The sequence below is a fragment of the Mchenga conophoros genome, linkage group LG15 (genome assembly GCF_057382185.1).
Source record: "Mchenga conophoros isolate Kocher_MC1m ecotype Shallow Benthic linkage group LG15, M_conophoros_male_GT1.1, whole genome shotgun sequence".
Taxonomy (NCBI): domain Eukaryota; kingdom Metazoa; phylum Chordata; class Actinopteri; order Cichliformes; family Cichlidae; genus Mchenga; species Mchenga conophoros.
Genome location: NC_140540.1, coordinates 21,423,572 through 21,451,075, shown reverse-complemented (window position 1 = coordinate 21,451,075; position 27,504 = coordinate 21,423,572). Strand labels below are relative to the sequence as shown.

At 41.5% G+C, this 27,504-nt stretch overlaps 1 protein-coding gene across 2 annotated transcripts in view; it reads left to right on the top strand.

Annotated features, from left to right (window-relative positions):
- msraa (methionine sulfoxide reductase Aa) overlaps nucleotides 1-27,504 on the top strand; it is a 58,879-nt gene that overhangs the window by 12,491 nt on the left and 18,884 nt on the right. For both annotated transcript variants that reach the window (XM_085246089.1, XM_085246087.1), the window contains exons 2-4: nucleotides 8,107-8,175; nucleotides 10,001-10,120; nucleotides 23,796-23,900. In XM_085246089.1, the coding sequence (XP_085102215.1) occupies nucleotides 8,107-8,175; nucleotides 10,001-10,120; nucleotides 23,796-23,900 (294 nt within the window). The remainder of the gene's footprint in view (nucleotides 1-8,106; nucleotides 8,176-10,000; nucleotides 10,121-23,795; nucleotides 23,901-27,504) is intronic.

Genomic DNA, 27,504 nt, shown 5'->3' with positions numbered 1-27,504 from the left:
CAGGACTGTAAGCTGTCATCTGTGAGGCGTGAGCGGTGTTTGTTTTTAACATAGCTCACGGTTGAAAATAGCTGCTGACATAATGTGGATACAAAGATCCATAATTGGCCTACCTGGGGTTGAAAGTCTCGATAAATGCACAGCGTTTCGGAGGGTACACCGGCTTCCGCGAGTGTGACGCTTATTTTGAGTGAAAAAAATAATAGAATATAATTTTATTTTTATATTTCAATATCACAACAATCTTCCAATTTAGAACTACAAGTTAAAAAAGAACTAACATAGATAAAATACACTTCAGCTAAATACTTCTAATTTATTTTCCCAAACCACGCGGAGCCGCACTACAAGGACTAAAGAGCCGCATGGGGCTCCCGAGCCGCAGGTTGCTGACCTCTGGGCAATATAATGATGTGCTACGTATACATACGTGGGGCGACTGTGGCTCAGGGGGTTGAGAAGCGTATCTGTAACCGGAAGGTCGCCGGTTCAATTCCCGGGCTCTCTGCCCTGGTCGTTGTGTCCTTGGGCAAGACACTTTACCCTTCCGCCTACTGGTGTGGGCCAGAGGGGCCGATGGCGCGATATGGCAGCCTCGCTTCTGTCAGTCTGCCCCAGGGCAGCCGTGGCTACAACCATAGCTTGCCTCCACCAGTGTGTGAATGTGAGAGTGAATGAATAGTGGCCTTGAAAAGCGCTATATAAATCCAATCCATTATTATTATAAACACAGTAAAGCTGGAGAATGAATGCTAACTTTTTTCCACTCGATAAAAGTTAACGTGATTCCCAGTGGTTAGGAACAATTGCAATCGCATGGCAGGATGCTGTAAATGGACCAAAACTTCAGCCAGGAGAACAACTGAGATAATCCATCCACAATACGAGGTTAGTCATTAATGTACTGCAACAACATGGGAATAGAGCAGCTACGAGAGAATTCAGCATTAATGAATCAATGGTACCGAAGTGGAGGAAGCAAGAAGAATGAGTTGAGTAAAGTGTGACTTATCTGACTGTTTTGTTTTGCTTAATGCGCCTTATAATCCGGTGCGCCATATGTATGAAAACAGACCCGTTCATCGACAGTGCGCCTTATAATCCAGGGCGCCTTATCGTCCGAAAAATTCGGTAGATAGGCACACATAGGAAACTCAAATTAATTGTCAGATGATTACATGCTCCATGGCAAAGGTCCAGTTGATGCACTTGGATTAGCAGAGGTGAGGCCCAGCAGATGCTGATTGGCTCCAGCTGCCTGCATCTGCATACCTGTTAGTCAGAGTAGCCACGCCCCTAACTCTACCATTCACATGGACGAGTTCTAAAAGAACATTCGGTTGCTATGAAGAGTAAAACTACGCTTATAAACCAAAACTATTTTGTATCAGGCTGTAAACATGTTTGTTTTTCCTGTTAATTTGGACATTTTAACATGTGATTTGGGATTGATGCTCTGTTGGAGCCAGCCTCAAGTGGCCATTAGAGTTTTTGGCACTTTACTGTTTACTGACTGCTTTCCGCTTGTTTAACCATTAATGGCAACTACTAAAATTGAGAACTGTGCTGTGTTACCCACACTGTGATTTTGGCATAGCTCTTTTAACCAGTCCAACTCATGCTCCACCTTTCCATCCCAGGATCCCTCAGTAAGATCCTGAGAGAATTCAACTTCTCAGCTTTAGGCAGCATCGAGTCAAGAATCTTCTTGAACTATTTTACCTCCACGTCTGTATCTCATAGATCAGAAGTTTTTTTTTCCTTTGTTGTTTGCTACTAGTCTTAAGTCTGGGAAGTTTGACTGGATGTTTCTCACAGATTTGAGTGGTTGATTGGAAAAAGTTTGCACCCAACAAACATCTGACAAGTTTGTTGGGTGTTATTTTGCGTCTTAATTTTTCCCGTGCTTTCAATTAACACAAGGAAAGTTTTAATCCTTTCAGTTTACATGGAGTTTGCTCTTCCTTCAAGCATAATGGTTTTTATTGTGCTGCTGATGAACAGTGAAAGAAAACCAAGTAAAGGAAAAAGGGAGATGAAATAGCTACAAAATATAAGACAATGACGCAAGAGCCTGACTCAGCACTTTGTCAGCTCTGTGTGCAGGGTGACGTAAGAGATTTTCTGCTCTCGTTTATCTCGGATCGGCAGAAATTTATTGAAAGTCACATCATTTTCTACAGAATAGGCTGATGGAAATCATGCAGATTCATAGGATTGAGGTGACTATCTTTTAATGACGCAGTATAGCCTCATTACACAACAATAAATTCAGTGCTGATCGGTTTATTTAACTCTTTTCTTTCTTATTTTATCAGTTTCTCTTTTGTTATCTGTGGCTGCACTACAGAAAATTAAAAAGCGATGAAGGGCGTGATGAAAGGCCATGGAGATAAACTGGAATGTACTGAGTGCTGATTGGCTGATTCTGGCTGCCTTCACTCACACACACACACGTAGGCCTGAGCTGAAATAGAGCAGCACTAATGGAGAGTGTGAACGTGTGTGCCACAGATGTCACCATGGATAAACGCCTGTCCTGAGATCAGGCTTATTATTGTGACAGGATTTAGGGAGCGGGAGAAGAGACCGGGAGGCAGGCTGGTTAGTCACACACACACACACACACACACACACACACACACACACACACACACACACACACACACACACACAAAACCTAAAATGAAGTGGGTCTCTGATGTGAAGGGCCCTGAAGTGCTTTCTAACCTCTTTCGCTGCTCTTTACCACTAAATAAAAGAAAATTAGTGCAAACAGTCAGAAACTGTCTTGAATAAACACAGAAACAAGATGCGGAGCAGAAACAATCTGCAGTCTGTTTTGTCTTCTTTAAATCAGCGCGCAAAGTCAGGCAAGCATGAGAATGAAAATAGTCTGTGTGTTTTTAGTCCCATAATATGTCTGCTACTGCTTGTTGCTTGACTTTTTAAATGCAATACATGAACACATATTGGGCACCACAGCATTGATGAGCTCTTCCTTGGTGCACGCACCTGTGATTATACACACCAGTATACTGATTCCAGTAACAGTATGAAAATTGCCATTGTGAGGTCACCCACTAGTTTTTGAAGTCTCGTTTTGAAGCCATCACTGTCCTGGTGTTATGAAACTGAATGTGACAAGCGGTCAGACTGGTCAGTCAGAAGTGGTTAGCCAATGAACATATCTGGGATAATCCTCCTTTCTGATACTTACATTGAGAAAAAATTAAAATAAATTCAGTGTTTCAGTATGAAATTACTGACTGTGACCATAAACCCAGCAGGAAAGTCTTTGCTGAGGTCAGTCTGTAGACTTCCATAGGACTATACGTTTTCTTGCCCTCTGATAGCCATTACAAAAAATGCACACTTAAGGCAGTTTCTTATTATGTTTTCTTTTTCAGTCCCGACAGATACGCCCAGGGTGCGATTGGCTGGTGGAAACAGGGGGGAATGTCCTTAGTTTTTAGCTCTTCATCTCTAAACAGTCTACAGCACAAACAACAATTAAATCAGGAAGCATGTTTCACTTTGAGTGTCCCCGCAGTCCTGTAAGTTTAGAAAGGAAATTGTTGGGGGGGCGATCCAGATTTCATTCCTTTCATTTGTTTTTCACGCTGTTGCATTCTGAGATGATTTCATATTAAATCTGGAATTGAAATGGCATGGCTGGCACTAAGTAGAAGAGGAATTTAATTCTGGCATGTCAAATGATTTGTATTATTGTGTGGGACTGGGAATATTATACACATTAATATCTTAAACATAAATTGCGGTATTATAAATGCTGTGGTAAAGCTCTAAACTCACAAGATCATAAAGGTTACATTGAAAGAAATAATAAATATTTTTAAAGGCTGCAGAGCAGGTATTGTAGGGTAAACTATGGTTCCTGAATTATTTTAATTAAAAACAATAGACTAACTGATGTAGTTACTCTATTGGTACTTTATATTTCTAAAGATTCTACATATATAAGGTGGGTGTAGCCACTGTAACCTCATTTTGAAGCCTCTGTGTTTTGACTGCTATCATATTAGTTTTTTGAGCCAGATATTAACATATTTGGATGAGACAATGGATTGGTAATTTATCAGCTAACAACAGCCGTCGTTCTTAGCTGACTAATCTGAATAGATACACAGACACACATCTGCTAATTAGTGTTTGGTAACAATGCTGCAACTTCACCCATGAGAACTAAAGCACAAACTTCTTGGATGGTCGGTACCAGTGGATTTGAAACTAGGAGACAGGTCCCATTTGTGGCTTGGATCTACTGCAAGTGGGGCAAAGATGAAGAGAGGAAAAATGTGAAGTCAATCTGAGTTGAATGGATATATTTTTGGCATTAAAAAACAGGAATTTGTTGACGAACTTGGTGGCAACTTGGCTCTATTTTTATTGGTAAGGATTGATGGAAATTGTAGGGTGTGGGGCTTTGTTTCAGGTTCTGAAGTGCAGCATGCAGAAGCAGGAAAGCAAACCAGTGAGCATAATTTCAACAATACTTTGAAGTGTGCGCAGTTACTGTATCTGGGTGTCATTTGAACTAAAACATGAACCTTGTGAGCATTAAAAATCAGCCCTGCCTGGGAAATGTGTGGAAAAAAGCAGCTTAAATAGCAGTGTGCAATTGATTTGTCACTGCAGAATACATTTTTTAAAATGAGCAGAATTGCTGCACCGATTTTGTGAAAACTCAAGTCAGTCCTTTTGCAGAGCTCAGGCCAAACAACAAATATTGTGCAGTGAAATTATAAAAGCTGTAGTGCAATTTTATAATAAATAACGGATTTTTTTCCTATCTCATCTGAGTTTAAATATATCCTGCAAACTTATTGGTACACATTATTATCTGCTCTTGTTCAAATCTTTCAAGAAACAAATGGGCTGGTGCATGTGTGGTTGTGTGTGCGTGTGGTTGTGTGTGTGTGTGTGTGTGTGTGCGTGTGTGTGTGTGCGTGTGTGTTTGCAACAGCTGTTACTAAGAAAGGTGTTTACATTTCAGAGCTTTGTTTTTTCTTTATCTTTCTTTTTCTATAACACGCAAACAAACACACGCACGCACACGCACGCACACACACACACACACACACACACACACACACACACACACACACACACACACAGTGAGCTTTTACTCTCATTAGTATTCTGTCTGAATTTATTGTCTTTCCCACTGACATTTACATTTAAATTGTTTATCTTTCAGTGTCTTGGTGTGTGTGTGTGTGTGTGTGTCTGTCTGTGTGTGTGTATGGCATGCGTGTGCGATACACACACACACGCGCAAGTATCTGTGTGTGCTTGTGTGTAGCCAGTAATGAACATGCCTTTGCTGGTCCCTGAAGGCAGCCATTACTAACACTCTCTCTCTCTCTCTCACACACACACACATACACACACACACACACACACACACACACACACACACACACACACACACAGGATAATGTGGGAGGAGGAGGAAAGGGGATGCTGAATGTGTACCAGTATTAAGGTGCAGGATCTTAAATTTCCATTTGAAATCACAGGGATTTGCAGGTTGTTGAAGGTTGATGCTTTTTGGATTAAAGCTTCATTTGTGATGATTTTTATGACTTTCAACTCCCTTGGTTTTGTGCCAAAAATCATTCCGTTACCAGCGTTTATTCTAGAGTTTAAATCCAGTTTTCCGGTGTCTGGAAACTGGGGCATCTCAGATGAAAAATCTCTCAGCATCTGTCCAATTAAGACAGAAGAAGGCACCCAGTATCAGCACACTGGATTACACTGTGGATTAGCCAACAGACAACGTTTGGGTTCCTGCAGGGCAAAATGCTGTATATTTAGGGTTTTTCCTTCACAATGGGAATTTACACATCTTCCAAAAAGGTTTTAGTGAGAGCCCAAAGGAAATTATTTTTTAAGCAGTTTTGATAATCGGGCTTTTATTAAGTCAGGCATCCATCATCCATCATCATCATCTATTTTTCCAATAATGACAAAAAATATACAGATATTAGTGAAGATAATATAATACAGTCTTGCTGCCTTCACTGTAGTGTAATATAATTTTGTAGACACACCCAAAGAGCCATTCTGAGCCATCCTGATATCCATCTATCCATTTTCTGCTCCTCATCTGGGTTAGGGGTGGTGGAGGTTGAAGTCAACGCAGACATGCCCAGCCCTCCCTCTCCCCAGATACCACCTTCAGGTCTTCTGTGAGGAAAATGAGGCGGTGCCAGGTCAGCTGAGTGTCCTGGGCTCTCCTTCCAGTTGTTCATGTCTGAAACACCTCACCAAGGCGGCATCATATTCAGAAGCCTGAACCACCTCTAATAATTACCGTAGCAGTTCTACTCTGAGCCCTTCCCAACTGACTGTGCGCCTCACCCTTTCTGAGCCGAGGCACCCTTCAGAGAAAGCTCATTTTCACCACTCGCATCTGCAGGCTGATGCTTGCAGTCATTACCCACAGCTTGTGGCTATAGCAGAGGATAGAAATGTGGATATATGCAAGAAAATCTATAAGATTGCTTGACTATATATATATTATAGTCAACCATTCAAATTTAGAAAATTCTTTTTTTTGTCAATATTCTAAGGTTGGTAATTAAATCGGATCAATTTGGATTTGATTTGTGAAATACATAGAAAATATCCAAAAAAATAGTTTATTCGCTTTATTCTTTATTATACATTCACTTTACATCATATTTAAACATTTGAACAAATAATTATGTCACTGTACACACAGCAGCTTTTTCAGCTTGTATCAATTGCAAATTTTGTGCACAGTTGGACATTAGGAACAACAGGGATATTGTGCAATGGGATACTAATCGAACAGTAGGATAGTAAAGGGAGTAAAGGCAAGGAGGTGCAGTCATTTCCAAACTCCCAGTCAGGGCAGGAGATGGCTGCAGCTCCAAACCTTCCTCCAGAAGAATAAGACAAAACATATATAAGAGAATAGAATCCAGAGGAAGATGAGAAAGTGTCTGAAGATTTTTGTTGGGCTGACACAGGATGAAAAGCTGCTCATGTAATCAGACAAACAAGGACGACTCATTCGCTCAGATTGTGATAAAGTGTGTCTTTTTGTGTTTGTACAAAATGAAAAGAAAAAAAAAATCTGAGAACACCAAGTGCAAAATGTAAAAACTGATAATCAAAAATCATTTTCTGATGTGTGTGCGCACGCATTGCTGATTGGTTGGCAGTCCATCTGGCTGCTTTTGTCTATAGGCATGCTGCCCCTCATGTCAATTATGCGATCACGCGTGAAGACTGTGTGTGTGTGTGTGTGTGTGTGTGTGTGTGTGTGTGTGTGCATGTATGTTTGCGTGTTTTTGTGAAAACGGGGGAGGGTGTAAGAAGGGGGGATCCAGATGTTACGTTTATTCTCATTCTCCTCCATCATCACATTTAATTTAATCCATTTCCCTCCCCCACAGCATTGTACAGCAAGCCATCTGTACACACACACACACACACATGCAGCCTCCAGCATGCTAATGCTAATGTGTGTTAGCCCAGCCAGGTGGCTGGGTGGCCTCAAATGGGTCCTTGTGCACCTCTGGCTCTGTGCTGATTGGAGTGAATGCAGCTGCTATGAAATTATGTAGATCTGTTCGCCACTGTCTAAGTGGGTCACTCAGTGTGTGTGTGTGTGTGTGTGTGTGTGTGTGTGTGTGTACTACATCTTGTGTATTTTGGTGGTGCAGTCTTGTTAAAAGCATGTTTTTTATTGAAATTGTGCTGTACGTTTGGAAAGAAATTCCCCGATGATAGCTGGCTACAATAAAAACTGTTTAACAGCTATTTTAAAATGATACTGGCATGAATATTAATTACATTTACAGATAAAGTCTGATTTGGCATACGCAGAGTGGTCTTTGCTCCTATACTGGATTCGGGAAGACATTAACATGTTGGGAAACATGTACCAGTGGTGCAAATCTAATGAATAAATCCTCTCAGTGTCTGTAAACAATGACCACACTGCAGATAACAACATAACTGAAGCAGAGAATAGAGCCGGTCTTCAGCCGTTTGGTTCTTATCTTTTAATTCTCATACCTTCTCTTTCTTTGTCACTTGCTCCTGCAGAAAAACATGATGTGAATGGAAACAGGACTGTTCCACCTTTTCCAGAGGGAACAGAGATGGCCATGTTTGGTAAGTGTCTCCAAACACATACAAGGAAATTGATGCAGTTTAGCTTAAATGCTGATATGACCTAAAACCTGCATTGCAGCTTATTGTAATTGTAATTTCAGTGATTTCAATTTCAGTCTTTACTGCCTTGTTAACTTCAGTATTTCTTGTACATGCACAAGCCACAAAAAGGGGAAAATATAGTCATGTACACATACAAACAGAAAGTGGAGGGCTTCCTATTGATGGTCACGTTGACTCACATGAACTTAAGCATAAATGAAGCATTAGCTACCTACTTCTTCTCTACATGTAATATTAGACTAGTCACCCAATGTAATGCTGAAAATTAATTGAAAACATGCTGAAAAATAAACTCCAGTTATGAACCAGGCTTGCTTTTAAAACTCACAGCCATAGGCTTGTATGTTACGCCCAGATTTTTGCATTTTTAATCTGAATATATTTCATCACGGGGTTAGTTGCTGCATCCTTACCATTCCTGGATATATCTGTGAAATTTAAGTTAGCTATATAACACCAGATTCAATTTTTGTAGTTATTCTTCTTGCACTGTTGTTTTTAGACCTATAGCTGCAAACACTCTGCTTCTCTTCTCTTATAATTTGTGTAATTCACCTTCCAGAATAAGACAAAACATATATAAGGTTAGCCTACAAAATTAGCATTGCAAATAAAAATAAAACACATGCATACATATATAAATTATACTGTTTCATGTTGCTAGTACCAGATTTGCTTCATTGCACAGATTCAACAAGGAGCTGGAAGTTTTCCTCATTTGATCCATATTGACACGAACACGTTACACAATTTCTGTAGATTTGTTGGCCACAAATCCATGATGATGGTTCCACCAGATCCTACTGGATTATTGTACTTACCGTTCCCTTCGATCAGCTCAAAGCAATCTGACTATTCTCCTCTGATCTCTGGCATCAAGAAGATATTTTTATCTAGAGAACTGGACGGATATTTTCTAGGTATTCTCCTATTTTCAGCTCATTCTCTGTAAACCCTGGAGATGGTTGTGGGGTAAAATCCTAGTTGCAATTTTTGAAATACTAAGGCACATACAATCATGCCGTATTCAAAGTTACTTGAATGTGTCTTTCTTTCCACATTCAGAAAAAGCTGTTTTTCACCCCTCACTTTTGTCCATTTCTACACAGTGGATGTCTCTTCCATAGTGAGACGTCGTATCATGCTAATCTGAAAACTGGAGTTATGCAAGTAAAATAAAGTTTGTAGTTTTTAGCTGTGGATATAAGACTCTGTAAATATGGGTTTACTATAAAAGTCTGAGAACCGGGGTTATGCATGTAACCTGCAGTTTATTTCTGATTTCTGTATTTCTTTTTGTTTGTGTTCATCATCCACAGTTTGGTCTAAAGCACGCAAACAGTTCCTATCAAATCCACGTCATGAGATTTATGATTTTCTATTGACTACACTAAATGGATCTCCAACCGTGTTACATGACACATGAAAAAACAATTAAAAGAAACAAATGTAGAAAGAAGAAAATAAGTAATTTACCATCCACCGTACAAACTCGACTCCCAGTCAAACGGCATCTCATTTTCTGTATTTGTCTGCCTTTATTCTTCATGTAAATGCTCACATCAAAGTCAAACATCTGAATCTTTGTGAGTTTTCTCTGCCAACAGAAGGTAATGAGGGACTCAAGTCAGTAAATACTCCCACAGATGTGATGCATGGTGTGACCTGGTCTTTACTGTCTTGTTAAATTGGATTGGTTGTTAAAGACTGCTGTTATTTGTTTTATTTGTTTTATTTATTTATTTATTTTTTCCCCTCGAAGGTATGGGCTGCTTCTGGGGTGCAGAGAGGAAGTTTTGGAGGCAAAAAGGAGTTTATTCTACCCAAGTGGGCTATTCTGGGGGTTACACATCTAACCCCACCTACAAGGAAGTTTGCACAGGTACCCTCTGCTTACCAACACACACATAATCATGTGTTTTCTACTGTGACTCAATAAATTGTGGAAAACAAGACACACATAAACAGAAGAGTGAATCATTTCCCACAGGCCCTATTATACTGGGGCATGGATAAGGCTGCTATTCATGCCTGACCACTCTGAGGAGGAGCTGTGTGTGTGTGTGTGTGTGTGTGTGTGTGTGTGTGTGTGTGTGTGTGTGTGTGTGTGTGTGTGTGATGTGTGTCCAGACCTCTCAGTCGGCCAGTAGAGAGTGAATCCATCATTAGATCTGCATCACCATCTGTCTCTTTTACTTTTTAACTTGGTTTTATTCTGTCAAACAGTCGCATCGATATGGTGCATAAGTTGGTGTTTTTCATGCTGTCTGTGTGTGCAGCGTGTTAAAGACACAAAAATGAAAGAGAGCAGTTGGCTTTTGAGTTTCTGGAAAAAAAAATGTGAGAGCAGCATTTGAATAGAAAGTACCCTTTTATTTATAGTGATTATAAACATAGCAGCAAAAAGGAGGCCCGACTGGAGATTTGATGGTGTAAGTTTAGGCAATTTTTTCGTAAATGCATTGGAAGATCCCAGAATGAAGTCAATGACGACAAATATAAAAATGACTGCAGAAGGAAATAACAGGCAACTTCTAACTACAGGGGTTCTGACTGAACTATAATTTCTAACTTTTCTTTAATGGGAAATTCAATTTATGTCTATAATAAAATGACTAGCATTTAATAGCTTTTACATTTCCTTCTGCAGCGCCTACTGGACCCTCTATCGCCTTCAAACAAGTCTTGAGACAAAATTCTCCAGGTTACTGGACACAGATTTCTTTTGCACAAATAAAATCCGAGCGAAGCTGAATTGCAGTTTATTTCATTTTATCTAAGACAGGGCATGGCTCTGTAATTACACCTCCAAAACACAAATTGGTAGCGGGGTTTCCATGCTGCTGACTTGATTCTCTTACTTCAGAAAACTAGGAGTGAAACGGAGAAGATCATTTTTGAGATGGAACAAAATGAATACTTTAATTATTGCAGTGCAGACAAGAGACGGAGTTCATGCACAGAATAGCAGAGGTATGAAAACAAGGCGATGGCAGATTACACTGGCAAATTACATTAGCATTATGTGGAATCTAGATAGAATAACATCCCATAATGGATCACATTATGTTCTACAGAGGGGTTGTGCACATCAGTAACCATTCACAGCTGCAGTCTGCATCGTGACCATGCTACATTTCTGGGGAGGCGCATGAGGGCTAATTTAATCATATGAAAAATATTAGAGACTGATCGGCAGGTCAAAGGGAAAACAGCACATTGATACCTCTGACATGCATGAGTATACAGTTTGGTAGCATGATTTATCTGTCAGCAGAGGCTAAACCCAGAGGTGTGTTTGTGTTTCTGGACTTGGAGTCCTAGTTAAAAAAAACTCTGGGATACTTTTGAGACATTTGGCTTCACGTTTCAGCTCATTTATGTCCTTCTTTAATTGTAAGCAGACTGACAGCTATTTTACATTTATTCATGTTATAGAGTGATATCTTATCTGTATGCTGAATACTTTTGATGATACACTTTCAAGCAGAGGCACATCTTGTGAGTTTTTATTAAAATTCACCTTTCATATTCAAATGCAGCGCAGTGACAGTCCTAAACTGGCATTAACTAACTGCTCTCACTGTTTCTGAAACAAAAACACCTACCGCGAACCTGGTTTGAACTGCTGGATGTGTGTTTTAATTAGCACGGTATCTTGGCAGACTATTAAAAGAGGGCACTTGGCTAAATGAAGTGCTCCTCACACCTTCACATCTTCAAGAGACACACACAACCGGAGGGGGAAAAAAAGATTGATCTGAATATTCATTGTTGGTTAAATATTTACAGTCAGATCTGCGTAGGTTCAAAATGTGATGATTATATTAGCATATTTTTCTCTTTTTTTTTAAGATAGAGCACCTGAGTTAGTATAGATGTAAAAACACTCCCACACACTTCATTATTTTTCTCACTTGCTGTCTTTGTTTCTGACTCTCTCACTCCACTGTGTGCTCGTCATTATTTGAGTTTGAAGCCATCTTCATACACGGTCAAAGGAATGTGTGTTTATTTTTACCGTTTGAAGCTGTAAAAACTGCCGTGAAGATGAGTGCTTGTGCCTGCAGCTTATTTGTCGCAGTTAATCAGGAATGGATGGATTTAATTTTTTAATTGTACATAAACCCGGAATATTATAAAGACACCGCGATAATTAAAATTATGGTATTTAAAAAGGAATTTAATCAGTTGTTAAAGTGAATCATTTAGCTCCTCCTCCAGGCTTTTCTTATATAGTACTGGGCAAAAATCTTCATCCACCCCCATTTCTTTCATTCTAGTAGTAAAAAAGGCACCAGTGTTGTGATGTGTCAGCACATAACAACTTTACAAATATCCAAACTTAAATGGTATATTTACACACTGTTACCTGCAGCCTGTTGCAAAAGTACATACTTTGTTTACATTTTGTTTAGTTGAACCAATGAAACAGACATGAAATACTATTTTATGACCAACAAGGTGATTCCCAAAGAGCTATTCACCATGTTGTGCAGTGCGTCATTAAAAAAAAAATCGAGGAAACTGGATAAGTGGAGGACAAAAGATGATGTGGCAGGTGTTAAAAACTTATCCTCAGCAGATGAACAGTATCTGAGAGTCGAGAGAGTTGCAGCTGAAACTTTAGTTGATCCAGGTGCTGTTCACTGAAGCCTCGTCGGAAATGGCCTCAGTGGAACAGTGGCTGTCAAGAAGCTTTTCCTAAGGAAAGGAAACAGGAAGAAAAGGCTGAGGTATGCCAAGCTACACTGGACTGAAAATCAGTGCCAATAGGTCTGATGGAGTGAGGAATCCAAATTTGAAGTTTGTGGTTCAAATCGTTGTCAGTTTGTGTGGAGGAGGTCAGGAGAGAGGTACAACAGAGTGTCTGCAGCCATCTGTAAAACATGGTGGAGGGTCTGTCATGGTTTGAGGCTGTACTTCAGCCAGTGGTGTTGGGGATCTTGGCAAAGTTGATGAAATTATGAATGCTGAAAAACACTGTCAGATTTTGATCCGCCATGCAATTCCATCTGGAAAGGATCTGACCGGCATGGCTCAGGGTCCCAAACACAGTGCCAGTGCAAACAACATGATTGAAGAAGTGTGGGATCATCTTGACAGAGAACAGAACAAAAGGTAGCCAACATCCAAAGAAGAGCTTTGAATGTCCTTCGAGAAACCTGGACAACGATTCCTGAAGACTTCTTAAAGAAATTGCAGGAAAGCTTTCTTAAGAAAGTTCAGGCTATGTTGAAGAATTAAAAGGTGATTACACAAAAAATGACTTTCAAGCTTGATAAAATTGTATAACCTGTGCTTTTGCCTTATATACTGTGTTTGCAGATGTGTCAATAAATCGCTGCAACTATTTCCTGTTCTACTATCAAAATGTAAAGAGATGACTGGTGACTCTGACTTTTACACAGGGCCGTCTTATTATGTAGATGGATCACATTCAAATTTGTGAAGTTATAATGAAATAACACTTGATTTAAAAGGCTGATTATAAGCATATTTTTAATTTACATGTTTCTTGTAGTCAGTTTGTTACAAGAATGGACCAGTAGTATATATGTATCAGGGCTCTAGACTAACTTTTTGCCATGGGCGTACCGGTACGCCTAACTTTAAAAAGTTAGGCGTAACGGCACAAAAGTTAGGCGTACACAAATTTTATAATAATTTATATAATATAATGTGTTTTTCTGGATACACTGTGCTTTTTCAGCATTCAAAGATTGATGACACCATGTCAGAGCACTGGCTATGAATTTCAGAAGGATCAGGCCTTAACTTAACAGAAAAGTTAGCAATAGTTCTTTTCCTATTACAGCTACATCCACGTCTGTCGTGCCTAGGCTGCTCACTAGGGCTGGGTATCATCACTGATTTCTATAATCCATCCATTTCTTCAGTATTGAATAACAGAAAAAATAGGCTTTCTTGTCCGAGGTCATTTAAGTGAAAAAAGAAAAGAAAAAGACAGCAGCCACAGCGCTGTAAACAACGGTAGACTGTTGGGTAATAAGCGAATGAATAATACAGAAAACAGAGATTGGAGACGGAAGCTGTTCTTGAAGTATAGAGAGAGAGAGCTAGCTGTGCATGAATGTGATTTTAATAGTCGTGGAAGCAAAACAGCAAAATTCATGACGCATTGATCAAATGTGAAGCGCAGTTTGCTGCTTCTTTTGCTGCTGGCTCGGTGAATTTTGGTTGGAGAGAGACAAAACCTGCAGCTCAGAATCAGCGCAAAAAGACGTAAACACAGCGCGGACCGGACGCATCAGAATCGCTAAGCTCCGACAGCGTGTCCGTCTACGGGCCGTCGGGTGAGAAAGCCGAGAAAGACAAAGCTGATTCTGATGCGTCGGTCCGCTCTGTGTTTACGTCTTTGTGTGGAATCCGTGTACCTGCTCTCATTTGCTGTTTGGTTGTTGTTGAAATGGTTTTGTGAGCTTTAATCTGAGAATCTGGCGTTTCTGGCAAAACACAGTTATATTTAAAAGTCGATTCAGGATTTAATGAATTGATATCGCTTTATTCAAGCTACTCACCTCCCACTTCCACCTGCACTTTCAACTGGACCACGGCCAATCAGAGAGGTCCCGCCCCTGACTATCTCTGATTGGTTTAGTCCACGATAGGGGCAAAATGTGTGTCTGTTGTTGACCACAGGGAAGGTTGCAGATTTTTTTTTTTTTTGCTACCCGAACAGTTGGTCGCACAGGTGCAACCAAAAAATTTTTTTTAGTCGCACCACTGAAAAATTTGGTCGCATTTGCGACCAAATTGGTCGCACTCTAGAGCCCTGTGTATATATATATCGTAATGTAATATTAGACAGCACAGAGGCACTAATCATGGCAGCACAGGAACAAGCTCTGAGCACAAGATCCATAAAGGCTGGGGTCTATCACACCAGACACCATGCACCCCAGGTGAAGACTGTGTAAAGATGTCCCTGAGACAATCCAGCACATAACAGCAGGGTGCAAGATGCTAGCAGGCAAGGCATACATGGAACGCCATAACCAAGTGTCCGGCATAGTGTACAGAAACATCTGTGCTGAATATGGCCTGTAAGTCCCGAGGTCAAAATGGGAGACGCCCCCAAGGGTGGTGGAGCTAAGATCCTGTGGGACTTCCAGATACAGACGGACAAAATGGTGGTGGCTAACCAACAGGACATAGTGGTGGTAGACAAAAAGAAGAAGACGGCCGTAGTGATCGATGTAGCGGTCCCGAATAAGAGCAACATCATTATATATGTGTAAGGGATGGATATAGCCATCCACTGCAACATCATCATTGGTTTCTGGACTTTTCTGGCTTTTAAAGCCTTTAAAGAAGTTGCTGCTAGGGAGCAGTAGGCGAAAAAACGTGAATCATCTTGTGAGAGTGTTTCTGCATTCTGTGCAGAAATTTCGATGAGAAGGGTTTAACCATTGAACTCTGACGGCTGACATCATACAAGCTCAGCATTCATCACCTGAATAAAGCAGCTACTGAGGAATATCAACCCCTTGCGAATGAGAGAGCAGCCAAAATAGTGTCTTCTTTATCTTGGGGGTTATCAGTAGGGATGGGTATCGTTTAGGTTTTATCCGATACCGGTGCCAAATCGGTACTTTTGAAAGGGTGCCGGTGCTCAAACGGTGCTCAAACCGGTGCTTAAAGAATGGAGAACACAAAATTGGTCCAAAAACCTCTCATGTTTAGCTGTTTTTTTGTAAAAAGATAACAATGTTAGTAGAGCTGGGCGATATGAGATTTTTTCATATCACGATATGTTTTTTTCATTTCAGGCGATAACGATATCTATCACGATATAAGCCAAATAACTATATTTGTAAGATTTAAATGTGCCGTTGCTCACAAGTAAAATGTGAAATAATCAGCAGCTTGTTTTTAAATATTTATTTCCCATAATAAGTTCAACAGGGTAGATGTACTTAAGGAACATGAGACTTTTTCAGATAAATAAAGGCAAATATTGCAAACTACACAAAAGACAGCCGCTAAAGCGTTTAAGTTTCAAAATAGAACAAACGAAACAGACTAAATTGTCAATTCCACTTAGAAACAAAGTATTAATTCTAAAAATAAATCTTAGTTTGTTTTACAGAAGAACAGACAAAACTGACTAACTTTTGTCAATATCAAATAAACTGAGAACTAAAAGGAAATTCTCAATCTCTCCTTGTTGTATAGCTGAGCTTTTCAAACAGTTTTAACAGTTACTTTAGTCTGACAAAAGCCGAATGACGAATTAGCGCTTTCAGTCAGAGACTGAGGCTACGTCCACACAGACACGGGTATTTTTGAAAACGGAGATTTTCCGTTTTCGTTTTAAAAAATAATCCCGTTCACACGTAAAGGCAGAAATGAAGGAAAACGCTGCTATGAACATGCCAAAGCAGCAGGTGGCGCTAGATTCCTAACCGTGCAGAAATGTTGGCCAATCAGAAGTCTAGAAGCCTCGGTGGGAAAAAGTAAACAAAGCTGGGGCATAGAAGCAGAACCGAGTCGTATGTGTGGACGGACAGTAACTGTGTGTATATGTAAGCATTTAAACACTGCAGAGAGTAGAATTAACAGTAACAGTATTGTAGAAATTCATTTCACCGAAACAATAACGTGGCGCACAGTGTGACGCATGCACCAGTTTATTGTATTTCCAGACTTGCTTTCGGCACAATTTACAGTGCACGCTACTCTGTTTTTTGTCAGACTTGAAATAGCCGAAATACCTTCACACTACGGAACTTCTTTGGCTCTTCCGTTCGACAATCTCTCCGGCATTGAAACCATCATCTGTTTTCTCTTCGGTCACGCTCGGTTGATTTTTCTAGTCGGTACACTCATTTCCTCCATTACCCGCTGGCTGCTTCCCAAACAAACACACGTGCAGCTTGGCACTTGTGCTGTACGTAACAAGTCACGCGACGTGAAGCTGCGGCTGTGATTGGTTCGGCTCTGCGCTACTTAATTTGGATCGGCCGACCTTTTTTTTTTTTTTTTTTTTTTTTTTTTTTGAGGACAAGAGCGGCGAGGTCTATCGCGATAGCTTAATTTCTCTATCGAGTAAAAGTTATATCGCGATAGATATCGTTATCGTTCTATCGCCCAGCTCTAAATGTTAGCCTTTTCTGCAGCTATGGGGCATATATGGTATCATTCTTGGCTGGAAGCAGTGCTTAAACAATGGAAAAAACACAAACTTTGTCCAAAACCTCTCATGTTTAACTGTTTTCCACTTTTTCTTTGGTCATTTTAGCCTTTTTGGCCAGGGTGAAGGGAGTATCTGCCATCAAACAAGAGGACAGCCGCATGTAACTACTACGGTGTTTGCTAGTTCACCTTGCATGCATTAATGTAATAACGTGGTGAGCCTACTCAACGTAAATTACACACGAACAGCATTAAGCTACTCACGCAGAGAAGAACGGCTGCTGCTGCATCATCATCCATCATCATTTCTGCTACACTGGCAGGGCTAGGGGCCAGGACTCTCCTCTTCGGGTTTTTGGGGGATGTTGCTAACTCCGGGTCCGATAACAGGCACCACACCCGCAGTAGATGTGCTCGGTGTGAGGTCTCACAGCAAGCTATCAAATACGGTGCATTTCTCAGCTTTTAAAAAAAACCAAAAAAAACCCACTATGCGTCGCCAGGTGTTTCATCGGATTTGAGGTGTTACCTCCTTTGACAGTATCACAGTATCAGCTTAAAGCACTTGTTGCTGCTGAGTTTGCATATTTTGCTGTGAAGTACAGTCAGACTTTTGACCGCTTCGCCTTGGACATTTTTAATCTGTAGCTCTGCTCTAAAAGAATGTACGTACCTGGACCCGCCTACTATCCTCGGAAACGTAAAATGATTGGCTAGAATCTAAAGTGTATCACAGCTCAGGAAAAAAAGCACCGAAATAAAGCACCGAAATGTGCGCTGCTTTTCGGTCTGGTTACTACCGTTTATGTCAGAACCGGTGCCATCATGGCACCGGATACCGGTACCCATCCCTAGTTATCAGTGCTGCCACTGCTGTAATTATACAAAGTAAACATGATATATCATTTCTTTTAATTGTTTTTTGTTTTTCTTATGTTGTCACACACTGAATAACACAGCTGACACTCGGGGGAAGTGCTCGTCAAGTCTAGCTGTGCAGTCCCAGTGGGCTTATAACACCATAGTTCCAATTTGGTAAAATACCCACACAAACAGATTTATTCTTTCAGTCACCTTTTATGTTTAGTTGGTCTCTGTCTCTCTCTTATTCTGTGCTTAAGTGAACAACAAAAAAAAAGAGACACATATATGTGTTGTCTCAGCGGTACTGTTAAGTAATGTCCAAAAATTGCTGGAGGTCCACTGTCTTTGTGTCTTTAAATGGCAGCTGCTGTGTTCATTTCTCTTTTTATTATTCCTGGATTCTGCTGGAGTAGTTTTGTATAATTTACACTTCAAAGTAGTCCTTATTTATTTTTCATTGAGGAGTTCATCCTGTGTGAAACAATCATCTTTACCTCCCCCTTGACTGTCTACCTCCCACAAACAGAAGGTTTATGTCAGGATCCTGGGTCATTCGACCCAGCGCTCTTAGTTTTCCTGTGTTCCTGTTTCATGTCAAGTTCATTTGTTATTCTTGGAGTTAATTTATCGGTCCTAAGTTGCTTAGTTTATTGAGCTTCCCCTGCTTGTGTTACATTACATGTTTTCCCAGCCCGTCATGTCTGTGCTCTCCCTCGTGCTTCTCTGTGCTTTTCTGTCCACCTCTGGTCTGTGTCTCTGTGTATTTCCTGTTTACTTTGAAGGTCCATGTCTTATGTGAATGTGTCCTGCTTTGCTTCCTTGTTTCGCCAGCTGTGCCCTCCTGTGTCTCATTCCCCTCGTTACTTCCCAGTGTATTTAAACCCTGTGTTTCTCTGACTCAGTATTGCGTCGTCCCTCATGCTGTGTGGATCTCCCTGTGTGTTAATTTGTTATTTCCCAGTTTAGTTTAGTTTGCGTTGTATACTCGTTTTCCGTGCCAGCAATTAAAGCTGTGGTTTTGAGTTCATCCCTTGTGTCTGAGTCCTGCATTTTGGGTCCAACTCCTGCCTGCCACACAGTGCTTCATGACAGAACGACGCGACCAGACATGGACTCAGCAGGCTCCGCCCGGGAAATTGATTTGGCCTGCATCCAGGGTCTGGTAGAGCAGATTTCCCACACTGATGATGTCCGTGCCGTGACAGTAGGAATCAAAGCCATTGAAGCCATCCTCGAGAGGAACGCCCACTTTGGTCAACTCGGAGGATTTATGGACTCAATAAACATGGTGCGCGAGGCCCGGGAGGTACTGCAAGCCCGAGAGTTAGCCATTCTCGCCCGCTCCCGGTATTCAGCGCCGAAGCCACCACCGCTGCAGCAGCAGATGGAGCTCTCTGCAATGCAGCAGCGGCCATTAAAGCGCAAGGGGGTTTCCACGCCACTGTCGCGGAATTCTTCACCATCCACGTCCAGCTCTGACCACCGCTCACCTGCCTCTTTTCTCACAGCAATATGGTCAGAGGAGGAGTCAGATTCTACCTCTCTGCCATTACCGGCAACCACCACTATCTCCACTCCCATTTCCAGGGGGAAGCAGCAGCAGCGCAGGCAGCGAAAATTGCCACGGACGGAACCCAGGACTTCACCAGAGCAAACGCCTTAGGTGAGTGTAAGTGATACTGAACAGTTTACTGGGTCTGAAGGCCCAAGGTCTGATTATGTTATGGCTGAGAAGAAAAAGACTGTTTCCTTTGAAACCAAAATTTCCCATTTGGGTGATCTAAAAGACTGTTCTCCTCATGCTCCTCCCGCCATAACAATGCAAAGAACTGTGGTAAGCTCACTTAGCAGCTCCGTCTCCTGTGTCCCCGCTAGCTCCGTCTCCTGTGTCCCCGCTAGCACAGTCGTTATCTCCACCACAAGCTCCATTTTCACCTCTACCATCACTTCAGTCATCCGTTCGGTCTTCCACTCAATCGCCCTTAGCTCCATCATCCACACTACCACTTGCTTCTCTTCCACCACAACCATCACTACACTCAGCCATTCAGGCTGCTACTCAGTCAGTCATTCAACCTATAGCCCTGCCATTAATGCACTCTGTAGCTGAGCCATTAACCGCCCGGCCCGCAGCCAATTCAGCCACTCCTCCACCCGTTACACCTCCACATCGTCACTGCTGCCCGCAGCACAGCCCTTATCCCCGCTACCCATAACTCCGTCTTCAGTGTCCCCTCTCCCTGTAGCTCAGCCATTGGTTCTGTCATCAGCAGCTATGTTTGCACCAGAACCATTAGCTCAGTCTCCTGTGCAGTCACCTCTAGTTCAGTTTCCTGTGCAGTCATCTACTCCACCACCTACTCCACTCTCACCACAATCGTTACTACAGCCATCAGTTCAGTCCCCTGTGCCAGTTCAGACTTCAGTTCAGTCCCTTGTAGTATTTCAGTTCCCTGGTCAGCTACACACTCACCCACCTAGTCAGCCTAATGTTCAGTCAGGGGTCCCGACACCCTCTGGCCCTGCATCTGCTCCTGCTGGAGGCTCGAGTGAGTAGATCAAGCACTCTGCGGCTCCCGCGCCGCCATCTACCTTGTCCGCTGGGGGTTCTGGTGAGCCCGGCCAGCCCTTCCTCATGTCTGCTGGAGGGTCCGAATGGCCCGTTCAGCCGTCACCTGCAGTGTCACCATCCGCAGCTGTTTCGGCGTCGCCTGGTCCGGCCTCTGCTTCGGCGTCGCCTGGTCCGGCCTCTGCTTCTGGTCCTGCGGTTGTTACACCGCCGTCCAAGGTACGTCCAGCACCTCAGCATCGCGGGCACTTTCTGGGCCTCTAGACGTCATTGCCGTCATTGCCGTCGTTGCCGTCCGCACGGTCGGCCCCCTGAACTGTTTCCACGTCGCCGCCGTTGCCGTCCGCACGGTCGGCCTCCGGAACCAAACTGTTTTGGACTCCCGTGTTGCCATCCTCCGGGTTGGTCCCCTGAATTATTGATGAACTGCTCCCTGTGCGCCAGTGTTTTGTGCACATTTTGTTTTACAATCTTTGTGTTCCTGTTTTTTGTTCCGTTCCGGTGTATTGTCCTGCTCCCACAATGCCTGTTTATTGTTGAGTTTTTGTTCCTGTTTTGATTTTTCCAGATTTTTTCCCCATGTCTCCAGTCATGTCCCCCCCCCCGTAACTTCACTGGAACTCGAACGATTTTTTTCCACTTGTGTCTTGTGTCTGCTCAAGACTCTGGCTTGACTTGATTGTGACCCCCTGTGTCTCATTATATAGTCCTGTCCTCCCCTTTCGTCATGTCTTTGTGCCTGTTTTGGGGCCTGTTTCTAGGCCTTAACTCCAGAGTTTTGACGCCCTAAACCAGAAGAATATATGGAGCTGGATCAGTTTTTACCAAAAAAAAAAAAAAAAAGAAAAGGGAAAAAAAGAAAAGAAAAATCCAGAGTATCCTGAGTCAGATTAAATCCAAAAGTGAAATCTTTCAAAGCTGGGCCAGGCCCCCGCCTCCGATACAATTTTAATGCAAATCCATTCATAACCTTTGGAGTAATTCAAAAAACAAACTGAAGTAATCACATAACCTTCTTACTTGTCAGTAAACATTATAATGAATGCAAATGTTGCCTAATGTCTGCTTGATCTGTAAAAGCATGCAACTGCTTATTACATGTATGGAATTTATAAAATGATGTTATGTAATTGTTCCACTGCCATCAAACACCAGTTACCAGTAAAGGCTGTTTATACAGGTACAAAGGAGTCTTAAGAAATTCATTCATTTAGTTTAACAAAAATAAGAGAAAAATAATATTTCAGGTCATTGCAGGTTGATTCTGAATTAATGATAGATTATCAGATTATTTTGCAGCTGAATGTCTATTAAGCTAACAGCTGCAGCATTATTTTTTGTGGTTCCAACCACTGCTGTATTTCTCGTGCTGTCCAAGATGAATTAATTCCTGTGAGACTGGCCTGGTGAAGCATTAATTTAATATCGACTGCTGCTTTGTCTCTGTTCGCCAATATCTTTCCGTAGGAATCCATAACTCCTGATATTAAAAAAGTAATAAGACAGAGAGAGACATAGGAGTGGAGGCAGAATAAGAGACGGGGGAAGATGAGGTGTCACGTAATGGGTCACGCTCATTACCAGCACCAGCTGCTGTTTGACTGTCTGTAACAGCGATTGTTTGTAGTGGTTGAATGTTGAAATCGGCTTTGAACCAGTATTTAAGAAAAAAAAAATCTGTTTTTTTAGGTGTAAAATATGATCATTTTGGAGGCATTCAGAAAATATACAAATATCTACCTTAGAACTCCTTAGCTTTGGATATTAAAATATATTATGTGAATACTGTAAGTTATAAGTCTTGTGTGCTTTTTCTTGTTTTCTAAAAGCTTCCCTTTAGTCATGACTGTTTTGTTCAAATCTACTAGAGCAGGGGTGCCCAATCCCGGTCCTCGAGAGCTACTATCCTGCAGCTTTTAGATGCATCCCTACTCCAACACAGCTGAATCAAATGGTTTGATCTCTTCAGCATGCCATCATGTTTGGCAAAGGCCTGATAACAAGCCATTCATTTGATTCAGGTGTGTGGGAACAAGGATGCATCTAAAAGCTGCAGGACGGTAGCTCTCGAGGACTGGGATTGGGCACCCCTGTACTAGAGGGATCAATAACTCTTGATTTTAAAAGCTCCAGAACCAGTGAAAAGGTGAACCTTGAGTTGAGATTCTTCTGTCAATGACAGTGAAGTCTAGATTAAAATATTAAGCTCAAATTGAGAGACAGTATGGATGAGGTACCTAAAATACAGCTAAGCACTTACAGCTGCTGACGAAGACCATGTGATGCAAGCAAAGGATCCAAAGGAAAACAGTAAGAAGACCTTCAAGGCTGGTTTGTTAATGGCAAGTGAAGAGTGATAAGCTGTCAGGCTGAAGTTAACAAAATAATCTTAACTCAAGGTCCTTTTACTGGTCTATTTCGCTTGGTCCTCATCATGACTTAAGTACTTATTTAGCTAGTACTTCTGGATTATGGGTAATAGCTTGCTTGCAAACCAGCAGTTAAAATAAAATTGGATCAACTGCAGTCCACTTGTTATTCTGAAGCTTTTCACTGTATTTTCATCAGTAGCTGGATTTGTTCAGTAATGCACAACAAATCGATGTAGACCAGTGACTCCCAAGTCCCTCATTAGAAAGGGCTTTCTAGTGGAAAGTCAATATGGTGAAAATATTTAATGTGTTACATAAAAGCTAAAAACAATTTTGCGGGTGATCTTGTCCATAGCATCACATTGCTTCAGTTCCAAACTGGGGCCATCTTAACCTCCATTCACATTGAGCAATGCAATGAAACAACCCAGGTCCAAACCAAAAAAAGCTCTTAATGGAGCTGTGGAAAATGTGAAAGGAAAAAAAATCTAAATGTTTTTTCATAAGCAGTGAATTAGGGGGAATGATTCATCAGCTGAACACGCTGTACCTTTCCGTATCATTCATCTGCTCACAAATGTTGTATTTTGCAGGCAGGACAGGCCACGCTGAGGTGGTCAGAGTTGTCTTCCAACCAGAGCAGATCAGCTTTGCCAGTCTCCTCAAAGTCTTCTGGGAAAGCCACAACCCAACTCAAGGTACATCATTCACCAACAAACTCATTACTTTGGCCCCAAAGGAAAACACTGAGGTTTTTTTTTTAAAAAACTGATAAACAGAATGAAAAAGTGGCTAATGCAGTGAATACTGAAAAGTGTAATTTTTCTTCTTACCTTTTCCCCATTATGCTTCATTTTCTTCTGATTTTCACCAGGAAATTCTATTAACCCGCACTAACAGTAATATCAGTTTGTAATACATTCAAGATTTTATTAAACTGAGTGAGAACAGGAAGCATCATCTATCATCGTATGTATCTTAGAATACCATTAGGGAACTATTATGAGGATAAAACTGATGAGAAAAAAAGAAAGAAAAGTGTTTGGTTTAAAGATGGCAACAGAAAAAAAACAGCTAATAAAGCCTTTTGAAACAAAAGCATGTTTTAGGCTCATTGTTTCAAAATTACAGACTCAGTTTTTTCAGGCTGGCTCAACTGTTAGCTGCTATTTGCCAACTTCTTAAAGCTTAGTTTTAATGTTATTTTTTAACTTGTTACATTGCATTACATTACTTCTAGTATAAATAATATATTACATTTTCAGCTACCTCCTGAGAAATGTAACAGAGTACATTTGCATTACCAGAAATTATCCACCCTTTTGCATTTAGCTGGTTTAACCTACTTTACATTCATCTCCGAGTAAGTGTAAAGTAGGAATACCGTATTTCCTGGACTACAAAGCGCACCCGAATATTAGCCGCACAAGCTAAAATCAGGGGATGGGTATCGAATCCCCTGCTCAAAATCTGTTTTGTACATACATTAGCCGCACCTGACTAAAAGCCGCAGGTGTTTCAGTGTTGACTTATCATATGTAAGAGAATATGCACAAAGGGAATTGTCAGGAAAGAGATGGCTGTTTGGAGACACACCACTTTTATTAATATTTTGAAAAACAAGTTACGGGTACATATTTGCATAACTTTTTAGGTATATGTACAAGTAGCAGTAATTACAAGTACGAAACATGTACTGTGCTTCATAAATGAGTAACAAATGTAGTACATAACAATAACCTACAGCACACCAGAAAAATAGATTCGGACTACCTTTTAGGCTCAGGTGCAGTGACACGGCTTTAACAAGAAGAAAAGTCAGTCATTCACCACTAAAACCACCAAAGTCCTCTTCTCCAGTGTCGGATACGAACAGGCTCAGGGTGGCTTCGTCATCCACTCTCAGCTTCATTCCTTCGTTGTCACTTACAAAACCAAAGAAATCGTCGTTGTCAGTGTCGGAGTCGAACACCCTCAGAAGGGCCGTGGCGGTGTCCTCCTCTCCATCATGCAGCAGTCCAGCCCTTCGAAATCCGTTGGTGATCATGGATGTTTTCACACTTTTCCACGCTGTCAGATTCCACCGGTGGAGTTGAGCATAACTTGCTTTTCGCAAGTTTATCGCCGCTCGTCATCCACGACTCCCGCTGAACGTGTAGCGCTACTTTGAAGTTTGTTTTTCGCACTACTTGTACGACACTATGTTGCCTGGCGGATGGACACGTGACCAACATACCACTCTTTAACCCCGATACTGTGTGTCTGATCACATGCCCTTCCGCCAGGCAACGTAGTGCCGTACAACAGCGGAACAAACAAAACAAATCGTCTTACGATATCACAAAAATTATGGACAATCCATAGAAAAGCCGCACCTGACTAAAAGCTGCAGGGTTCAAAGCTTGTGCAAAAAGTAGCGGCTTATAGCCCGACAATTACGGTGCTAGTTTATTTCATAAAGTCTTTCTCCTCATCTCCAGTGTCAGTGTCATCTTCAAAATGTCTGTTTCCAATTAAAGATCATCCACATGTTTAATTTGACAAAGATTTTACACCAGATGCCCTTCCCATTTAACCGAACTTGGGACTTGGTTTTCACTATAGAGACAGCAACCAATCACTCACAATGAAACCTAACTAAGCTTACATGAGCAAATTACATGACACAGGCTCACTGCCACGTGCTAATCTTTTCATGTAGTAAAGTATGATTACTCACTTCAGTGATTGGCTTCTCCTTCTTTCTGATGGTGAACTGCAGAAGCAGCTATTTCTGGTTCTGGTTACCTTTTTGGTAGTGCAGTGGTTAGCACTGTTGCCTCACTGCAAGAAGGGCCTGGTTTCGAATCCAGCATTGGGCCGGTTTGCATGTTCTCTCTGTGAATTCCCTGGGTACTCTATCTTCCTCACAGTCCCGAGAAATATAGTTTGTAGAGTTAGATTAATTGGTGATTTTGTGTGTTAGCCCGGAGACAGACTGGCAACCTGTCCAGGGTGTATCCCACTGCTTGCCCTGTGGCAGCTGGGATAGATCCCAACCCCCCACCCGTGACACTGACTTGGCTAAGAGAAAGAAAGTGATTGGCTGATGCTTGAACTTTTCTTGACTTTTCAGTGCAAGCAAAGCAAATCAATAGAACCACTTCAGTTCTGCAACAAATGACATCACCCTGCACTACCGAACAAAAGAATCAGGGCACACATCTTAATCTTTGAATTCAGCTGTTTTTGGTCCCATTTCCACACGTGTATAAAATCAAGAGCCTAACCGTGTAGTCTGCCCTTACAAACATTTGTGGAATATTGGGTTGTGTGTGGTACTGTAATAGGATGCCACAGCTGCACCAAGCCAGTTCAGGATATTTCTTCCCTCCTAGATATTCCACTATCAACTGAAAATGAAAGCGTCTAGGTCATCGAGTGCTAAGGTTCATAGTGTGTAAAAGTCGACAATGCTTTGCTGACTGTGGTAACTCCGCTAACTCTGGCGTTAACATTGTAATGGAAATCTGGGGAGGGAGGAGCAGCTAGCAGGTCTAGCGGGTGTGCAGTCTGGAAGTTAACCAGATAACTTAGTGGCTAGTCAGGTAGGCAGACCACTAATCCATAGCTGTCGACTCTACGGTCATACAGGTCCTGGAGTCGGTTAGTCCATTACAACAACAGTGAAGAGATGAATGTGATTGGCTGTCGGTAATGCTACGGGCCATGCACAACTCTAGGGGTCTCCCCTCCTACTATAATAAAGGGAAGTTCCCTAGTGGTGCTATGTTGTAATTACGGTTGTTACAACATCAGCAGAAAATCGTGCACCACGAGTTTCGTGGCATGTATTCCATGTAGGGATGGGTATTGATAAGATTTTCACGATTCCGATTCTGTTTAACGATTCGATTCTTTATCGATTCTCTTATCGATTCTTTTTTAAAAAGGAGAGCACTAAGGTCGATTAGCTTAGAACTGTGTTTTATATCTTCTCTTTGAACAAGATAGAAATTTAGGAGTAACATGGCCTTACAAACCCAGCAGTGAGATCTTAAGAGATCCACAGCCCACGGCTCTTCAATGGGGTAACACAGAGTCCCCAGGAAAAAAAATTGTAAATGTAAAATAATAAAATAAATATTCTTCTGTAGCAATAACAAAGTATAACATAAATTATTCTGTAGCAATTACACAAGAATATCCAGTAATGTCCCTGCCTACAATTAAACACATTCACTTACCAAAGTGAAATCGGGGGCATCTGCTGTGGCAAATGGGTGCAAGCCTTTTACCACAAACTTAGTCACTGCTCGGTGA